We start from the raw sequence: 22089 nt of genomic DNA, 5'->3' as shown, positions 1-22089 counted from the left end.
GTTGGAATTCTGTGGTTAACGTTTCCTATGGCATAATTAATAATTACGACGTCTTACCGTACCTCGAAACAGGTGTATTGCATTTCGAATTCTCACTTGTCCAATTTATTTCAAATCTCTTGACTTATACCTTTATTTTATAATCACTCGTATACATTATTTTATTCAACTTGCACGAACGTACCTTCGTTTTTTAATATTTAAAACCGTTTTCCTAACAATCTAATATCAAATATTGAAATCTTGTAATGTTTTAATTAATACATAAATTATAATTAAATAACTTTTATATAAGATACATTATTTATCTCTTAAACGTAATTTTAATATTTGATAAACGCGTTAATTATAATTATCGTTGATAATAAATCGGTGATATTAATATTGTAAGTGTTGGGATTTAAAATGAAAAATTGTAAGTATACCGTTGGTACCCGTTAACTAACTATATATATACGTAACCGTTTATCTTACTTCTTCTTATGTTCTTCTTTCTTCCTTTTTTTTCAAACCCTCCCTTCCGAACACTTTTTCATTCCGAGATCCTCGACAAAGAAGTCTTAATAACCGGATCGCTATGAAACGATCTGCCGAGTTGTTCCATCGGACACTTGCAATTACGAAAGAGTAATGCGTCATATTTTTTTTATATGTATCTGTGCAATGTTCACGACGTGCTATAAGTGACATTGGGTAAGAGTAATGCATCCCACGATTCTTCGATAAGTATCCTATTTTAGAAGGTACAATGAACTTTCGAAAGGATGGGAATGGGGTAGTAAAGCCGATTACGTCTATCATGTAATACACACAACTTATATTTTATCAAATTTTCGTTATTACATTTTCAATAAAAGTAATATCAAATGGATATATAATAATCTAAAACATTTGGATATATTCTTTTATGCAGTACCTAAAATTCGTTCATTAGATTATCTATCCACGACGTATCGTACTCTGTCTACGAGATTATACGAAAAAAAAATAAAAAAGAAAAAAAGAAAAAAAGAAAAACAAAGAGAAGATATGAAAAAAAGCTCATTCGAAGTTGGCGTAATATATTATCTCAATAACGAACCATTTCTCTCTTTCTCTCGCTCTCTCTGGCAACGATAACGAAATAACTTTTTATTCAAATGATATCCACACGTTAGACTTGTCAAATATTTCCTGGTTGAATTTTTTTCGAGATGGGTTTTAATATCCATTAATTGTCAAATTTTAATACCGTATAATATGTTCCATCTAATTAATTATGCAATCTATATAATATTGTTCTCGTATTATCCGAGTAAAAAAAAAGATATTAAATGGAAAAAAAGAAAAAGAAAAAAATCAATTCGGTATTGTCATTCCTATTAATATTATAATAACTGACCTGTACTACTTAAATGTCTGAACAGATAATAGTACCATGCTCTACTTAAATGTCTGACAACTTACACGTAACTTTCTGTTACTACTTTAAATCTATTATCAATATTTTCATTGAATAATAATAATAATAATAATAATAATAAAAATAATCCTAATATTATATTTATCGAATTTCGATATCTTTTTATTACCAAATAATTTATATATAAATATATTCGATATATTATATATTTAATATTGTATTTTAACTTTCTTCCTTTTACGGATTCAAATCACTTCTCTGCAAAATCCAATATTATTATTAAATCCAAAGAGGTCTCGTAACTTTTTCCAAATGGGTCACCCATTTAATGATTCAATTATTATCAAATAATTATTTAATAAATTTAAAAGAAGGATTTCAATATTTAACCAGAATTGTTCGAATTAATTCGTCAAACTTTGTCAACAGCAAAGAAATGAAATGATATGATCGGTAATCCCGAGGTATCCTTATTGAAGGGTCGGTACAAGGATGGATCGAAAAGGACGAGGATAACCTTAGGCGTTAGGGATGTAAAAAACGTGTACATGGTTGCTCCCTTCCTGTGGGATTCGACGGTATGTATGCGGCTTTTCCGGACTTTCGAAACATCGCGTGTCATGAGAAAGGCAAAAGCGTTTTAGAGGCGGAAGGGCCGGTTCGTTTCCCCTTCGGGCACTCCAACTTGCCCTTTCTGTCAACTAAACTTCCACTAGGAAGGTGTTTTTTTTTTCCCCATTGTGACTAAATTCGTGGCCATTCGTAGGTTTCTAATCCTTTACAAATTATCTTTCAACTATTCTGTTCGCAATTATTTTATTTCTTTCTTTTTTTTTTTATTTTTTATTTTGATGTATATATATTATAAATTATATAATACAATTTTATGTATTTTATTATTACAATATAGTACGATAAGTAAATTTTTAATGTTCAAATTTTGTTACAATCACTTTTTATGTTATCATAGTATTTTTATTCTTTAAAGAAAAAGTTACTCCCCTTAAAAGAGGGGTTGCATGGTACAGAATTTTCCCTTCTATTGGGCGAGGGATTGTTAAGTATAAAAATAAATTACATACGTCGGGAACATATGTATCAAATATAATACATATTGAAAAATGTTTAATGTACAATTTTGTATAACAATATTGTTTTCTTTTTCTTTTTATTATCATAGTATAATACAATACGTTATAATATAACGTAGTATGGTACTAATATAATTAACAAAAATTTCCATATAATTATAATAATAATAATAATAATTCTTTTTGTACAAATTTAACCATCATGAATATATTTATTGTATTATATTTGAGTATGAAATTGATAGAAGATTTATTGTTAACTTATGACAAATATTATGAGGATACGTTAACGTAAACGTATCGACAGAAAGATTATTATTCCCGAACGAATATTTTCTCCCGATATTCTCGATGTTACGAATTCATTTTCATAACATATAACTATGCCATCGTGAAATTTAATCCGCCGTGGATTCGCACAATAGCTTCTCGGTGTATCCAACCCACCGTGTATGTAGAAAAACATATTACAGAAATGGTACGAGGGTAAAGGGAGAGGGGGAGAGGGTGGGGGGGGTGAGGGGGAGGGATGAGAGGGTTGGACAAGACGAAAATACATATGTAATGCACACTTTTTCTGCAAGTAAATTTTCCATCCATCATCCGACACGTCGCGTAAAAATATTTCAAGACACTTCATCGTATTCTCGTATAAAAAGATTCGACGATTTTTAATATTCTCTTACTTGTTCGATTATTATCATCATAATAATTATTATTATTATTGTTAATTAATATTTCAAAGATTAAGAGACATATTTATAGACAAAAATTCACCATAGTAAATCAACGAAGAGATTATATTTGCCAATATTCGATAAATTGTTATCAACGATTGGAAAAAGAAAAAAGAAAAAATAGAAAATAAATATGAAACACTCGTTAAGGAGAAAATCATTGACAACGAAGCAAATACGAATGATCGATGTACGCGAAATAAAAAAAAGTGCTAATACCTAAGGATCGATATAATTATCTTTTGAAAATTGATAAGAAAGAAGGGAATCGTTTCGCGGAATTATCCATGCATGATATTTTTCTTTTCCCACACCGTTGGGTATTTTGCATATAAAATGCGCGTTTAAATGAATGCGCGTTGACTTTATGCAAAGGAAAGATTAATGGATCGATACGGTTTTCTATTTCTTCTACATACACACACACACACACACACATATATATATATATATAAATATTATATATAACATTTTCGTTTGGTATCATTTTTCAATGCGAAGATGTCACACTGCGATGCCTTTTGCGTCAAAGGGAAAACGTTATGCGAAGTAGTACTATACTGTCTTTTTTCTTTATATATATATATATATATGTGTATGTATTTATCCTTTTTCCTCTTTTCACTAGCTTTCTTCTTCATCTCTTTATCTTTCTCTTTCTTTCTAACACCGACACACACACATACATATACACTCACGTACACACCTTTATATATCTATACATTTTATTCATTCATACGTACATGAATGCATGGAGAAGTATGCACACACAAACATACAACACACACACACACACACACGATTCCGAGGAACAATGTCTTTGGTGCGACGAAAGTACTAAAATATTTATCGCCCTTTCTATTCCCTACTACCCTTCCTCTCTCCTCCCCCTTCTCCCCACTCTTTCTCTCTCTCTCTCTCTCTCTCTCTACACCTGTCTATCCTTCTTTCTCTATCTAGTTAAAGGTAGTGAACTCGTGCTCGTTCTCACGAGGCTGCACTTTCCTGAGAGAAATCCGCGCGCGTTTGCGTTTTACTCGACGTGATTCTAGTTGATGCCCTTAGTGGTAGGTACACCGTAAACCGACTCCTCTCGCATTCGATTTCAGCAAATCCTTATTGTTTTCGCGATCCACGTAGGGCAATTTGCAAGCTTCAGAATGTTCGTTGTATAAGGGGAGAGAGAGATAGATAGATTGAGAAACGTCAATAGGGAAAAAGCTTTTCTTTTTTTTTTATTGTTTTCTCTCTTCATTCTTTTATGGTATAATATAAGCGACGAAATGTAGAAGAAAAATTCTATTAGTTATATATGGAAAATTCGTTCTTTATTTTTTGGGGAAGGGGCATTTTCGTTTGGGTTTTTCTTTATGTTGAATACGAATTAAATAAACGATTCGTTAGTTAATCCTTTTGAATGCTAAAGACGCATATATGCGTTTGGTAAAATTTGCTAACGTGGATTATACGTGTTTCTCAATATGAATGTAAAATAATGTAGCGTTGGGTTGTTTTTTACACTTTAACTTTTGTTTAAAGTATTTTTTTGTCAGATATTTTTAAGTACTTGAAAAATCGTGACTAGAGTTATGTGGGACACCCTGTATATAAGAAAGAAAAAATATAATTATTAAATATAATTTATTATCAGATCTGATTAATAACATCAATCAACGGAAACAATCGTATTAATTTATAAACTATTCGGTTCCTACGAAATATTTCGGTTATAAAAGTGTATTCAACATTCAAACGGGGGGGGTTAAATAATAAATGAAATCAGATGTTTCAACAATCTTCGTTCATTTTCATTATTCTCGTAGATTGAAATTGCCAATCGAAGGTAAAATAAAATCGAATCGACTTTCTTCGGAGTCAGCGTTCGAGAGTGTAATTTAACAGTACCTTCAGGCCCTTTTCCTTTACGTAATACTCAACTAACCTTATCTTTCACCTAAGATTAAATTCCGCCTATCCGTTAGCGCGCAAAAGAAAAGTAGATTTTTTTTTTCAAATGCCCTTACAGTCCCTTTGCTTCCCATTCCACCAACAATGCAGTTTATCTCATACCATACTACCACCCTTTTTTTAAACACACACACACACACACACACTATACTTATACAACTCGTACTAACGAGAAAATCTTTTGAAAGATTCTTTTCGAATTTTTCTTTCTTTTTATTTATTTCTTTATTTCTATAATTTCATTTTCTTTCTCTCTCTCTTTCCTATTTCATTTCTTTATCAAAGTTTAACTTATATGTACGAAGTAGTATATTTGATTAAAAAGGAAATACGAGAGTACGTTCGTAGTAAAGAAAAAACGTAACAATAAAGATGAAAAGGAAAAATAATTTGTATGTTTAATTAAATCTTTTCTTTATATAATGAAACTTGATAATATATATATATATACTTAAACATATGTACGTATAAATATAATTGAAATCGTATATCTTTTTTTCTTTTTAATATCTTATTTGTTAAGAAAATATAATACAGTTTACTTTCATCGTATTTCCTTATTTTGATAAGACGAATAATAATTAATCGAACATTGTAGCATTGTTTTATGTAGGATTAAATTAATAAACTTGCAATTAAATATCTCGTAGAAAATTCTCTCTTTTATCTCTCTCTCTCTCTCTCTCTCTCTCTCTCTTAAACTTCTCTTTAATTAAAAATTCAAAATAATATAGACGTTTAAGTTAATGTGTGTTACGGCAAAGGAAATTCGTGACTTGCGTAATGAAAATCAACCGACCGATCATAATTTCTTAACGATCTCGTTACGCCGAAAGAGAATTATTCGTGAGCTCTCGTGTATACTGGTTATTTAGAAACTTCGTTATAGTGATTACGTTTTCAAAATTACCTTTTGAGAACGACAATGCTCGCGAATTTGGAAAATAATCTCAATGGAAAATCAAATAACGATTTAGAAATATATAAAGAATATATAAGATTGATCAATTCAAATAAGACTGGTGAAATAATATCGACAAAAAATTATTGATGTAAGGTTACACGAAATTTGATCTCTCAATCTTTCATCGAACGTAATCTTTATCCTTTCCATAAAATCCAATATGTATATAAAATCAATATCATATATATATATATATTGGCATATCAAATGTTTATCTCCGTAAAATTGAATAAAATGAAAAATAAAAAAGGGTGAAAATATTATCGACGATATTTATTCAATTCGGAAGTGGTTTTATGCGATTGAAAAATCGATTTGATGGAAAGAAAAAAAGAAGAAAAAAAGAAAGAAAAAATATAAAGACTAGGAAAATTAAATATATTGTATATTTTTGATTTCGTTTTGAACGATAAGAAGATAAATTGACTTTATCCACACATGCATTATCAATGTATTAATCGATACGTATTGTAATGTTCATTAGCAAGAATTTCAAGTGGACGAATATATTTAAACGTTTATTTCGTCGATAATAAAAATTCTCAACGTTCGACGATTTTGCTTTTTTATTCTATTTTTTTCTTCGTTTTTTTTTTCCTTTCCTTTCCTTTCTTTTTATCGCTACAGTGTAATAATAAAATTATCGAAGGGCAATCGGGCGAAAGAATCGACGATAAAAAAAAATAACAAAAGGGACGACGACGACGACGACGACGACGACCCTTTTCTTTCTTTTTTTTTTTCAAACTACGCTCATTCGTTCGAAATTTTTATTGATGACGCTTATGAATGTATTCATGCGATAAAAAGTATAAGAGAGATAAAAAGATAAACGGGAAAAATAACTTTATTGAACTTTCGCGTTTAAAATTATTTCATTCTTTTTATTTTGAATTATCCTATAATTATCATTTCTATCATTTCGTTGACGATTTAAATGTTAATCTTTTATATTAATTTCTGTTACAATATATATAATAATATATATTAATTATATATATTTTAATAATTGAATTAATTTAAATTTAATTTAATAAATTAAATCTAATTATAATATTTTTTAATAATATATATATTTTAATAAAGTATGGTTTTAAAAAGAAAATTATCAAGAGGATGTCAAGGTGAAAGAGAAATGTTTCATAATTAATGAAATATCTATAAATGATATTATATAATAATTATATTAAATATATATATATATATATAATTAAAATATATGTATTTAAATACATAGTTAATAACTAAATTACGATTTCAAAAAGAAAATTATCAAAGGGATGTAAAGGAAAAGGAATTTTCATAATTAATGGAACAGTGCTTTACGTGGGTATTATTCAGGGAAGCAAAAGGAAAGTAAACCATTAATGCATCTAATCGTGCTTTCCATAATTACGAACTTTGCGTGAAGGCTTTTAAAGCACGTTCTGATAACGGCACACAATTCGTGGTCTTAAGTATATAAACAGATATAGATCTAATATTTAACCTCGTTCTCTTCCCCTCATCTATCCTCCACCTCTTCCTCCCACTCCTCCCCCTCTCTCTGTCTCCTCTTTCTATCATGGTTATCTAATTAAAGCCGTTCATTATTAATTTTACACGTTAACGATAGAAATTCTTCTTAGTGCTCGTATGCCATTACAGTTGTAAGACAATTATGTAAAGTGATTCGAATACAGACATGCGGACTTATTCGTAAAATGAATATTTCATATTCATACATAATGTTTTAAAGAACTTTACATTATTCATCAACACATTAAATCCAACGAACGCGTAGAATCTCTCGTTGATGAAGTGAAGGAGATTTAATTCGTTGAAAAAAATTTATATTCCCTCGTATTTCTCATTTCTTCTTCTTCTTCTTCTTCTTCTTCTTCTGGTGCTTCTTTTTCTACTTCTTTTACTTCCTCTTCTGTTTCTTCTATTTTTATTTCTTTTTTTTTTTAAATTTTTATTTCCTGCATTTGACATCTAACTTAAAGTAAGTGAAAAATTTTTCTTCGAGCTTTTGATTTTATGGCAAATCATTTATTTTCGATTTATATTTTATATCTTCATCTCTGTCCGACGTTTCTATTTATTTCATTGCAATTGAACATTTTTCTCGAACACTAGTACGCATTGGGTAAACAAAAATAAACAAAAATAAACTCGTGTTAAATTTTGAAACGTGAATTATAAGTTAGGAAGTTTCTCGAAAGGGGATTCGTAATCGTTCGAAATTTTAATACCACTTCCTTCTCTTAGGCTTCTAATTATAATTTTAACGAATACTCTTTCCAAAAGTGAAATGGGTAGGTACGTGTAAACGGTATTAGTTACTAAGAACTATTATCAACGTTGAATTTCCTTTACGACTTACATGGACCTCTTGATTCTCTGAACTTGTATAATTTTCATGTCTGACTGAGATTGCTTTTTCTCCTTCGAGTATCTAATTCATAAGGTTTAATTTTCGAATATTCCAATATCATCAGCTTGTACTATGTATTTCTATTACATTAATGAATTCATTACATTTTACCTAATTCAATTTTACTTTATCAATAGAAAAATAGTACAAAAAGAAACAAATTTTCAATTACAAATAATAATTTATACAAAAATTAACACAATGAAATACGCGTTAATGCTTTAAATTTATATAAATAAATAAATATAGTAAAAATATTAAATAATACGTTAAATCCTTGAATATAATTGAATTAAAAATCTTAGAAAAATCACGCGTCAAATCTAAAATAACCCCCTATTTGCAAATCCCACAATTAATTACGTTAACGAGAGTAAATTCGATTTACTTGCAATTAGTTGCATCCATAAAAAAAAAAGAAAGAAGAAGAAAAGAAAAGGACAAGAAATTCAATTACAAATGACATTTTCCAAATAAAACAACGTTCTAATGATAACACATCAATCAAATTATAAACGAGCGTTATATTAATAAATATACAAATAATAAATGAAAAGTAATATCCTGAAAAAATGATTAGATTAAAAAGATCTTTGAAAAGGAGAAAAGAATAAAAAAAAAAAAGGAGAAACTGCAGTAACCCTTTGAGATGACTCTTTTTAAAGACACGGTATAAGAGAAAGAGAGAAAATATGATATAAAAAAAAACAAATGGACGATGATAAGGTCTTCAAAAATATGTCATGCGTCCCGTATACGAGTTCTCTTGATGATTAGGTAACTGAACGCGTTCAGGAAGAGAGAGAGAGAGAGAGAGAGGGATAGCACTAGCTTGCAAGGAAAGTAGCAGCCAGTAGCAGTAACTGCAGCAGTAGCATCAAAGTGCAGCATCACTGGCAAAGTACCGAGCTTCCATTTACTATATTCCAGCCCTTTCATTCGTCGTTCTTCGAAGCTGCCAAGTCACCGGTTATAATCAACGGATATCATCCGCGGCTAATATCCTCTCGACCCAGACCCCCCTGCCCCTGTCCCTACCCCTGTCCCTACCCCTGCCCCTGCCCCTTTCTTCCCTTTACCCCCTTCACTTGAGCCTACATCGATATATTATCCGAAGTGTGCGCAAGCACGTCGTAACACGAATACTACACATTCCAATCTTCTCTCTCTCTCTCTCTCTCTCTATTTCTCTCTATCTATCTATCTCTTATTCTCTTGGTCTTATTCAAGAGAGGGAGAGAGAGAGTAGATAAACGACTCGCTGGTACACAACGGAAACACGTCAATTCGGCTTCTGGTTAACAAGGCAGCCAGGAACCATTTTCGCGTGACATGCGTCACCTATTCTCTCTCTCTCTCTCTCTCTCTCTTATTTGTACATTCATATGTGCATATATATATATGCATATAGTTGAGAAATTAATTTACAATCTATTTCGATTTAATTTTCTAATAAATTTTAATAACCGCAACACACGTTTTAAGAATTTATTCGAATGCGCGTGCTCTCTCAGTTAGAATTTAAAAATTTATACTCGATTAGGTAACTCTCTACCAGATTTATATTCATTATATTAATTATTTATTTATTAGTTAGAAGGATGAAAAAAAAATTAAATAAGACATTTAATATCAATGTGGATACAAATTAACATTTATCAGATTAAATTGATTACTTATATAACAAATGAGATTACTAATTAATTGATCGATTAAAACATTAATCGAATACTTGAACAAAATGTTATCGCTTCGATTCGAAATTGCGTAAAATCAATGAGAAAGGACAATGAGAAGAAATGATTTAATCTTTGTTTTCGATTAATTAAGTACGAATATATTTTTCCCCCTCTTATTTTTTCTATTCTTTTTTGTTAGAAAATGTTTGGATATTTAGAACAGACAAGAACGTTTGGCGTATGGCATTTCCCGTAATTGATTAGCCTATTGGCAATAAACGGATATGTCCTCGCGTGTGCCGCGTGCAGGAAACACGTAACCTCGGACAAATACGTTCGATGGATGGAAAGAGAGTTGTAGAGAGGAGGAGTAGGGTAAAGGGAGCAGGGAACGGGATTGGGGGGGAGTGGGGCACGGGAGGAGGGGTTAGTTCGAAGGGTGGTAGGCACTGATATACGAAAGGGGGTGAAACGTATGAGTTTGGACATAAACGCCATACGTGCTCGCAAACCTCCAGATCTGCATATATGCATACATATACGTATACATATAAATATATATATATATATATATATATATATATATGTATATGTTGTGCGTTGAAAATCGGAGAAGTAAACGCTTGAGAGAAAGGGACAAGAGTTGTAAATCACGGTGAGATAAATTTATGACAGTCACCGACTAAGCGGCACCACTCAGACAGCACCCCGACGCCATGGCCGTTTCGGTTTACTGGCCACGCGCGTCACCGTAAACGTTGAATATTCCCTCCCGTTAAATTCTTCTAGTTGTAGTTGTAGTAGTAGTAGTATATTTTTTCCTACGAGAGGAAAAAAGAAAAAAAATAGTATATATTAGAAATAACCACCGCAGAACGCGATACTCGCGACTGTTTACCCCTCCCACCTTTCTACCCCTTCCTTTTTTTTCACCCGTCCATTTTGCGTCCAACAATTTTTTTTCTATTTTTTTTGTTTTTATTCAACTGCTTTCAGCCCCTCTTCTTCTTCAACTCACGGTATCATCATGGGTGAGATGCGACGTATTATATAATTATTTTGAAATATATAATATTTATTACGAATGGGCAAAGAAAAATATGAAACTAGCAAAAGATTAGAATAAATTTTACTTACGGGGGTGGGAGTGGGTATATTAAAATCTTCTGTGTTCTGTTGTTGTTGTTGTTGTGTTGTGTAGTTAATAGTCGTAGTAGTAGTCGTCGTGTTTTAATAATAAGTGAGAAAATTGTTGAAACAGAATATAATCTCTTGTAATGAATTAATCAAGTCGGCTGTTAGTTTCAACAAACGGAAGAACACTTTGCAATCAACAAACTCTAGGAGGGAAGTGCAATTAAGTACTTTAGCGAGAAATTTAATGAGAAAATGAATATTATACTTTTTGTATGAATATAATAAAGGTAGGAGATTTGATGGATAATTAGATCTCGTTATCATTTCAAATGTTAATAGAAAAAAAGGGGATGTTGTTTATGTAAGAAAATTTCCCCAAGTATCGTCGATCATTATCGATAAAAAAGACTGACAACCGAAACAAATTCTTCATTTTTTTTTCTTTTCCCTTCGTAGCTCTATGTCATACTATAGTGATTAAAGATTCCGATACTGTTTTTTTATCATATTTTCTATTTTCTTTCCCTTCGTATTTGTTTCGAACACGTAATCGATGGTAATCAGTAAATTTTCCGAATAAAATTCTTCATATTTATGAATCGTTTATTTTGAAATTTGTGCAAGCTCATTTTCTATCGTTTAGAAAAAATTAAAGGCTTACATAATTGTCAATTAAAAAATATAAATTAATTATGTCAAGTTTGATAATGTTTCTATTAATTTATCAATACGTAATTTGATCATATACATTTATTTTAGGCTAATTTAATATAAAATTATTTGCAGGCTGTGCAAATGGACACTTACACACTACTTTCAAAATAAACGCTCTATATTTTCTTTTCTTTTTTTTTTCTTTTTTTCCAGATGATCGTATACAATGGTTTTGAGTGGATTTCGTAAAAAAAAAAAAAAAAAACGTAGATATATATACAGTCGACTTTAAGAAAGTGTCCACAAATTTTTGTGACACGTTCGAGTAGACGAGGGTGAAAGCAAGGTGGATCCACCGATAAGGGTGCAAGCTGTGATGCACTTTCGAAACGTTTACGAACCCAAGTGGATAGCGAAAAATTCTCTCCCTCTCTCTCTCTCATTCTTTCGAGTTCTCTACAACTATTTCTTTCTCTCTCTTTCTATTTCTTTCTTTTTCATTCTTTCTTTCCTTCTTCGATCCCAAATAATCCAGTTTATCTCTCGTTCAAGCAACGAGTCCTTTTCCGAACGAAATACGTCCGATTTTACGAATCCAATGTTACTCTTCCACAGGACAATACAACGTGACGTTTTTCTTCCCCCAAATAATATTTTCTGTTATAATATCAATTCAAAATATTATATTTTTTCATTAAAAGACACCCCATTTCGAATGGATTAATTTTTACTAAGAAAATACATTTACGATGGATTTTTCTAAATAACTCTTTAAAATATATTAATACACACTCACGATTTCGATTAAATAAGAAAAAACGCAACAACAACACTAATAATATTAATTTCTATCAAAAACAAAACAAAGAAAAATAACACACATTACTGTTTTCATCGCATTGAAATAATATCATTCCTGGTGATGAATTTTTCTCTTTTCCAAGTCAGTTGGAGAAGAAGTAAATAGATGAAAGAAACAAAAACAAAAAATTAAGAGAGCAAAGAGATGCATCCTCGCGCGATTTTAGAACGTGAATTTAACCTCTGAGCCTTATCCCTTTCTCACACACACACACACACACAGACACACGCACACAATTTCTCTCTTTCTCTTTTTATTTTCTCGTTTTGCTGACTGGATCCTTTCGAGCGAATTTGGAATCTTGTTTCCGCTGTCGCGGCAAGTTCGACGGCGCGTGCTGGTAGTATCGATCATTACGTTTAGGAACCATAGGCTGGGATCCTAAGTTCAGCCAAGATCGTTAAGCCCTGTTCTTCTTCTCCGCAATCTCGGCGAAGAAAAGATGAGAACGGGGGAAACGTTGGAAGTGGGGGAAGGGGTGGTGGGGCTAAGGGTATTGGAAGATATGCCGGGGGTAAATTTGGGAGGGGTGGGGGTGGGGGTGGTGGGTAAACGATGGAAGGATAAAGGATATCATCTTCTCTTTCTTTTTATCGTCTAGTTCCTTTTATTTTTCTTTTTCTTTTCTTTTTTTTACTACTACTACTACTACTACCACTCTTTCCTCTCCCTCCCCAAACCCCTCCTCGCACTAGTTCTCTGTCTGTCGTTCGGGAAAGATAATCCGTACCTACCGTTTCTTCCATGACGACGGTTCGGTGAACCCAAAGAAGGATATTACGTACCTCCTCGATCAAATTTTTCTTACTAACGTCGCTGAATCGCGATTTCATTCGATTTCGTACTAGAAAGGAGAACGATTTTTATCGTATCTTTCATTCCTCCTCCTTCTCTATTTCTCTCTTTCTGTTTCTATTCTTTTACGATCGTTCCTATCCCGCCCATCATTCCAATCGATTTCCCCATTGTATCGTTTCATTCGAAAAGAATTTTACTTATTTTTTTTTTGTCTTTCCTAATGGTCTTTCAAAATCATTAGATTTCCGATCGATCATAAGTTACGATAATACGTAAACATCGTAAATTAGGATAATCGATTGGTTTGATTTCATCATTCGGATGAATTTTCTCATTGTTTCTTTTCATCTCGAACAATATTTCGGATACTTTTTCTAATGGTTCGATTATATTGTCATATCATTATAATAATACGTAAACATCGTAAATAAGTATAATAAATTTGTTTTGGCTCATATCTTTCCAATCGATTTATTTGGTTCGAAAATAATTGTAGTTTTTTGTCCGTTCATTTGGATGATCTTCCTATATCGTTTGTTTAAATTGTCTTATCGTTATGATAATAGGTAAACATCATGAATTAGGATAATTAACGTGTAGATGATTGCTAGATCGGTAACGGTATGTTTCCTACACGTAAACACTGGTAACACTTTGAAATTCCATAGCCATCGGGTGAACGCGAGAGTGCAATCATAGAGGTAAATGCACGGAACGTTGTACTGTCCGGAAACGGTATAAACGGTACGACCAAGGCAACCCATAGTGGATGCTATTATATTCCATACGTTCTCCACAATGTTTCCGATGTCGATATTATGTAGATTTTCAGAGATTTCTTCATTGAATTTCACACGAATCAATGGTAATTCCATAAAAAGTCATTTTTCTGAAAATATTCTCATTATTATGTTATTGTACATTAGCGATGATTGCATTGTTAAGTTAAATAAAGGAAATTATTATGGTGAACATTTGGAAAATATTCATATATAGGAAATTGATTGAATTGTCAAGTCACTTTTGAGTTGTCAGTAAAAAGAATCCTTGCAAAAGAATTACAAATAAAAAAGAGACTGATTTGTAGAAAATAATATGCGTACGTCGTTTAATAATTCTTAAAAAATATCGAATAACTTTGAATATATAAAAATGATAACAATGCAATTGTTGCGGAGAGAAACAGAGTAAAAGAAAAATGAAGAAAGAGGATTGAAAATTTAAGGAAGGGAGAAAATTTGAGCGTAAGTTCGATGAATCTTATGAACGTTAAACGAGTGCGGTCTGTGTTCTAAAATGAAGTTTCTAAGAAGATAATCCTTTGAAAGTAAGTAACAGTTAATTACCGCAAACGAAACGGGGCTTGTTCTTATCAAAAAGTGGACGTGGACGACGATGAAAGTCAACGTTCCGTGTTAACGAGCATAAACTTAAGAAGTTTTCATCGACCGTGAATCATCAATCCGTCTGACACAGAAGCGTGAAACTTTATCGGTTAGTTAAGTCGAGAATTACGTGTACGTAATCACCGTCTAAGTTTCATAACTTTTTAAGATGACTCCTGGGTAAGTAAGTAGTCGTCGGAGTTCATTTATAGCAGTCACAGTCTTCTTTTCCGGTTCAACGTTTTCCCCCATGATATTATAATTGTGTAAGTTAAACCTATGGCTATGTATATATTTAGTACGATCGTATAAATTGTAATCGGAAAACGATTTTCAGGAATAATTAAATACGGATTATTTAAACTCTGTACTATAATATTACATATCGATAAGTTACATTGAAAAGCTCGTATATCGATTTTCACTCGATTTCAATATTAGAATATTTGTGTATCTTTACAAATCTGTATAGATACACACATATATATATATATATATAAACCTGTGCGCACATGTAGACGTATTTAATCGTATAGTACGCATGCAGATATTATATGTAATTTCAAATATATCTAGAAATTTATTTATATCTTCGCAAGGGATCTTCGATAAATTGGAATATCGAAAATATTACAGTTGATTTAAACGATAGATATCGTCCGTAAATAATATTTGTATTTTTATTAACAATCGAGTTACGAAATTCAATTTTTTCTTTCTTTTTTTCTACGTTTTCAATTTTATATCTTGTTAACTTTTGTTCGAACGTTAAGTTGATTACAAGAAAAACAACGACAAAATTCATTTTCATTTTACGAACAAACGCAAAAAGTAAAGTTTTAAAATTCATTAAATCATTAACGATGTTTCTCGAGGTACAATAAATAATTAGTAAAGTATGCTCAAATGATTCTTCAAAGTTTTAGCCATTGTGTGTGTCTGTGTGTGTGTGTGTGTGTGCAATAAGTTTGAAACTCTGATGGGATTTTCGTAAAATTTTCGTTCTTCATGGTTGAACGGATTGAAATTGATCCGTAGAAGCAACGAATCGAATGACATTTACCCCCTCTCTCTCTCTCTTTCTCTCTTTCTCTCTATATTCGCACGCGAATATACAGATATACGGGGTGATCAAAATATATAGGAAATTAATCATTTGCAGAGAGTTAAATACTCCAATTTCAAAGATAAAAAGTAGAAAAACTGTTATAGCTTTCAAGCCATTTATACCATAAACAAGAATTTAATTAAACATTAACAGATCATTTAATTTCTTCATTTATACAAATAGAATTTACCTATTTCGGATAATCAAATAAAACGTTTTCTAAACCTCGAATACACGATTAACACCGTATTAATAAAGATATATTTTTATACGCGAGAACAAAAATAATATAAAGATAAAAAGATACTTTACATTACTGTTTCAAATTTGTCAAATCTATTTAAAAAAAATTATTCTATACATTTAAAAAAAAAAAAAGAAAATAGAAAAATAGAAAAATTAGAACGAGACACAGCACTGGGTGATATTAAAACTTATTTTCTTTTTCTTTTATCGACAGAATTCCTGCTACTTCCCACTTATTGCCTATTATTACGTTTTCACAGTTGCCAAAAGAAGAGACTAAGAACGGGGATAGACTAGGACGTTGGGAAAGAAAAAAAAAGTAATGAAAAAAATAATAACAATTCATAAAATAAAAAAAACACATTGATACGGTTCTAACGGGGCGAGCAGGGGGTGGTGGGAAGGCGCGTCTTTGTTCGATGCATTTATCGGTCGTGTTTCGAGATTAACGTTTCGGCGCATTGCTCTCGGTTGCTACGAAATTACACACAGTTGCACAAATCCGATGCGCCGATGATACTAGAACCGTCGGGTGGTATTATCGTCATCGGTTTCGAACGATAGTCGAATATATATGTGGAAACCCCTTCGCGAATGAATGAACCGTACCTATACCTACCACTACTAATATTACTATATATATATAAATGTGTGTGTGTGTGTGTGTGCACCCTACGTGGATGATCGCTTTGATCCATCAACACAAAATGGCGTTTCTGGTACACTGCTGTTACCACTGTTACGAAACCGCTCACGAATCGCTTGGACATTTGGGATTTTAACGCGTTTCAAGATTCGTTGAATTTCAACGAGCGTTTATGATCCTCTTCTCTACTATTATCTCTATCTCTCTTTCCCCTCAACCTTCTCCTCCTCCTCCTCTTCCTCTTCCTTTATCTATCCCTATCTCTCTGTCTCTGTTTCTCTCTACTTTTGATTAACGAAATATCCAGCTTGTATCATGCGTGGCAATCGCGTGAGTGCATCATCGTCCAGGAATTTTAAGCCAAATGAAACCATTTTCTTTTACTACTTTCTCTCTCTCTCTATCTATCTATCTATCTCTCTCTCTATTTTGCCTATTCGATTCCTCTTTTTTTGACAGGAAGCAGCAAACATGTGCCAACGAACTCGGTAACAGCATCAGAGTACTACCTCTTTCGTTTATATCGGGTAATAACTTGATATGAAAGGACGTTGATCTAGGCTCTGAATGAATGCCTGATGGATTTCCGTTCAATAAGTAGGAGTGATGAGGTTACAGTACATAGGTATGTACGTGATCCGATTCGTCGAATACTTGTCATTTCTGTTGATAAATCCTTTGGTGATATCAAGCGAATGGTATTTCCTAAACTGAATAGAGTTTTTTCACATTTTTTGTTTTTCCTTTTGTTTTTGGTTTTATTGTTGTTGTTGTTGTTGATGATGTTATCTATCTGTTTGGTGAATAGCATATGCGTAGTACACCGTGAAATTTGATCAATGAAGCTCGTAAATGATCGGACTCGATCTGATTACCATTGACCTGTTTTATATGTAATGAAGTTACAACGAATTGATTTATCTGATACTGTTTGTTGTTGTTGTTTAGATTAGAATATTTTTCATTTGATATGTTATAGTGGGAGAGACATTTTATATCGATTTTAATTTTGGATTTATTTTTGATATTTTCTTTTTCTTTTTTTTATTCTTTCTATATATATATATATAATAATAATTATTTTTTTTGAAGTTTTTTGAGGTTATTGAGGTTATTTTAATTTTATGAATTAAACGTAATATCAACGACAAACGAAAATAAAAATATCAAAATAAGTAATAATACCAACACACACACACACACATATTAATATTCTTTTGTATTTTGTTTTTAAATTAAAATCAATCATAATGATGATTGGTTTTAATAGTAATCCTAAAAAAGAAAAAATAAAGAAGAAGAAGAAGAAGAAAATGAAAATCGGTTTCCTTTTTTCACGGGGAGTTTAACAGAGACGTGGAATGATAGGATCAACGGTGTTGGATTTCAATCAGCTGGTAAGAAGCAAACCCTCGCCGTAAAAATACGGTCTATCGTTTTGTTCCTTTTTTTTTTTTCTTTTTTCTTTTATCTTTTTTTTCTCCGTTAATAAGAAAAGGGGCCCTTCGGTGGTATATTATAATGCTGCCACAAAGACGATGAATCCTCTTTCCTTACGGTGAACTTATTTTAAGGAGGAATCAACTTCGAACATAAGAAGGAGTAGTAGGAGTGTATTAAAGAAATAGAAGGCTGACTTTCTCTCTTCCGTTGTTCGATTCTGGAAAGATTGCTTCCTGATGTATTCCCCTAGCGCCTATTTTGCTTTCCCTTTCCTTATTCCCCTGACGAATTCTTTCCCCTTTTTCTTCACCATCCCTCACCCCCTTTTTTCTCTCACACACTCTCACACTCTTACTATTCTCTCTTTTATTGTATTCATTTTCTCTTTCTCCTTTTTTCTCCACCGATCAAAAGTTATTTTACATTCGGTAATATTAATCGTACACGTTTTTAATTGTCTCTCGGGTAAGATCGAATTTACACGACGAGTGTTGTTACATGTGTCACACGATTATTCGTTTCATTTATTCTATAATACTTTATTCGAATTAATTGCAGATATTTTGGAAAATATTGAAATTAGTTTTATAACGCGATATATATTATAAATATATTTATTTTTTTCTTCTTTGTTCAATTAAAATTTCATCATTCGTAGAATTATTTCATTTTTAATAACGCGTTTGAATGAAATTATACGTCTAATTAATTCAAAAATATTATTTGTTGGAAATGAGATCTCTTATTATTAGCCTATCTAATTTTTATTTTTATAATATAATACATTTTGTTTCCTATATACAAGTCAATAGGATCAATTAATTGTTAATAAAATGAATAAAATTAGAATTTTATTCACAAGCTAATTCAGGCTTATAGAATTATCGATTTTCGAAGTTTCAGTTTTATAAAAAGTATCTCTCTCTCTCTCTCTCTTTCTCTTTTATTCTTTTAATACAGCTCAATGGGATTGATTTTGAATATACAAATTTTCTATGGAAACATTTTCTCGTCGGTTAAAAACAAATATGATTGCGATAGATGTTTTTTGAACAAAAAAAAGAAAAATAAGGAAAATATGTTGCTCGTTCCGATTTCAAGGCGTAGAATATACTTTGAAAGTTTCGAACTCGACACCACCACGAGGGAGTATAAAAGTGATCATCTGAAGGAACAGGGGTCGAATCGATCAGACACTCGAGTGGATGTTCGTGATTATCTATCGTCTCTGGAGTGCTTCGGTACTTCAATGTGCGGTGTAAGAGAAGGACTAACACGGCAGTACGATCTCGAAACTATTCTCGAATAAGTGCGGCTTTTGGGAAATAGATCGAAACGAAAAGCAAGCTAAAGGAGAAAGAGAGAAATCAAAATGAGAAGGAGAAGATGAACGAGACCGATTGAACCGTTTTTAATGTCTAACGAACTGATGAGAATTGTAAATATACGAATTTACAGTATTGGATAAATATTTGACATTTTTAAATGATTTATCTAATATTAATAATTAATATATATATTTTAAATGCGATAAAAAAGAGATATATTAGTTTCATTGAAATTAATTTAATATTGGATATATTCTAAATCGGTTTTTATTTTATCTACGAAAATATAAAAACAAAAATTGAATATTAATATAGATACTTAAAATTAGTGTATAACAAATCAAATCTTTATTATGTGATACTTTATTTAATATAAAATATATATATGTACAGTATATATATAATTTAATATTATTTTGTTTCAATTACAATAATGTAATTTAATTTATAATATATATAATATTATTTATTATTTAAACCACAGGAGTCATTTAAAAATGAATTATATATACCGATTAATATTAATTCTATTATTAAATAACACGAGATCAAAAAATAAATGAATTTTTTCCATTTATATTAAATCGTATTTGTAAGAGACAGAAAAAAAATGAAAAACAAAAATTATGATCATTATAATTCGTCGGACAATTTAAAAGATTTAAACGAGTTTTGCCATAATATATCTTTCTGTCTGCCGTCTAGGAAAGGAGAAAGGAAAGGAAAGGAAAGGAAAGGAAGCTTTTAGGAAATTCAGCCGACGAATAAAATTGAAGGGCGTCTTTGGAAAAGGCGTCACGACGCATTAAGACGCGTATGTCGTTGAATATAATGAGGACGTTTCGCGTTTAACGTGGCGCCGATCCGCAATTATGCGTTTTGTCTGCTCGCGGAAAAAGTTTCGACGCTGAACACGCGAATGAGATGAAAACGCGCAAAACGCGAATTGCGAAACACGGCAGAGCTTGGCTTTGCTTTGCTTGGCTTGGCTTTGCTTGGCTTTGCTTGGCTTGGCTTGTTCGGTCGAGCCCTTCATACTCTACGTTTCAAACCTTTCCTCCTCCTCTTCTTCTTTTTTTTTCCTCCCTTTCCTTCCCTTTCCTCCCCTCTCCTATCTTCCCATTCGTTGGTTGGTTCGTTGGTTCGTTCGTTCTCTCTCTCTTTTACTTTCATTCTTCCTCGGCGCCGGGAATTGTTCATGCATGACGTCCTTCGAGAAAGTCAACGAGAGTTTAAAAAGCGGAAAAAGGAAGCTCGGGGAAAAAAAGGGAAAGGGATGGAAATAGGAAACGGTAGACAAAGAATTGTCGAGTTTTGCAGTCGTAAATCTGAAAAAATGTGAGCACATTCGACGTGTTTTCTCTTTCTTTTCCCTTTTTTTCTTCTCTTTTGTTTTTCCCCCCACGTTTTCATTTTTCTTATTCGCGTGTGGTACGTATGCATATATGCATGTATGTATGTATGTATGTATGTATCTACGTATGTATATTGTTTTTTATTACAATTTTGTCATACATGAAGGCTACGTTATCTCAACTCTCTCTAAAGACATCATTTTTATAACATAATCATCTTCAAAAGAATCTCACTATGATATCTGCGTAAATATATATCTCGATTTTTCTTTTAATTATTATTATACGTAGCAATTAATTCGTTTTATTTGATAAAATTATTCCATTAAAATCCTCATTTGTTTTTTTCGTCAAAAAATTCGGCAAATACCCGAAAGATAAATTTAATCGAAAATAATTCACAAATAAATATTAAATTCGTGGGGAGAAAAGAAAGATAAAGAACACCGAACTAATTATACTACACCTAATACGAAAAAAAAAAAGAGAAAAAAAAAAGTAGCCACCGAAATTATCGTCAAAGTTATTTCACAAATTGTAATTGAAATATTTAACGTATATTTCGAAAGTAATATTCATTCCACGAGTTAGAAGAAAGTTCAAATCGTAAGAATGATAAAATAAATTTATATTTATCACCGTGTTCTCATTCGTAGTTATTCGCATCATGTCAGTGCTCGTGTCTCAATGCTGCTTTTATCATTAACAAAATAATTCCCATTGAATAAAATTCATTTAATATCACAGAAAGAGAAAGATAAAATATTTACGTATGTGTGTGTGCGTGTGTGGGAGTATGTGTGTGTGTGTGTATGTTTGGATGTTGGTGATCTTGCTTGGAATTTAGATTAAATCGTACTTGCCCTT

At 31.6% G+C, this 22089-nt stretch overlaps 1 protein-coding gene across 7 annotated transcripts in view; it reads left to right on the top strand.

Annotated features, from left to right (window-relative positions):
- LOC122514185 overlaps nt 1–22089 on the top strand; it is a 155780-nt gene that overhangs the window by 28392 nt on the left and 105299 nt on the right. The window contains exon 2 of one of the 7 annotated variants that reach the window (XM_043630852.1): nt 17556–17584. The exons of 3 other annotated variants lie outside the window; for them this stretch is intronic. In XM_043630852.1, the coding sequence (XP_043486787.1) occupies nt 17556–17584 (29 nt within the window). 3 more of the 7 variants (XR_006302987.1, XR_006302988.1, XR_006302984.1) reach the window with 3 other exon arrangements.

Source organism: Polistes fuscatus, unplaced genomic scaffold, assembly GCF_010416935.1.
Source record: "Polistes fuscatus isolate 324 unplaced genomic scaffold, CU_Pfus_HIC Scaffold14, whole genome shotgun sequence".
Classification (NCBI taxonomy): domain Eukaryota; kingdom Metazoa; phylum Arthropoda; class Insecta; order Hymenoptera; family Vespidae; genus Polistes; species Polistes fuscatus.
Note: the sequence above shows the minus strand (reverse complement) of the source record. Positions and strands in the feature narration are given on the sequence as shown.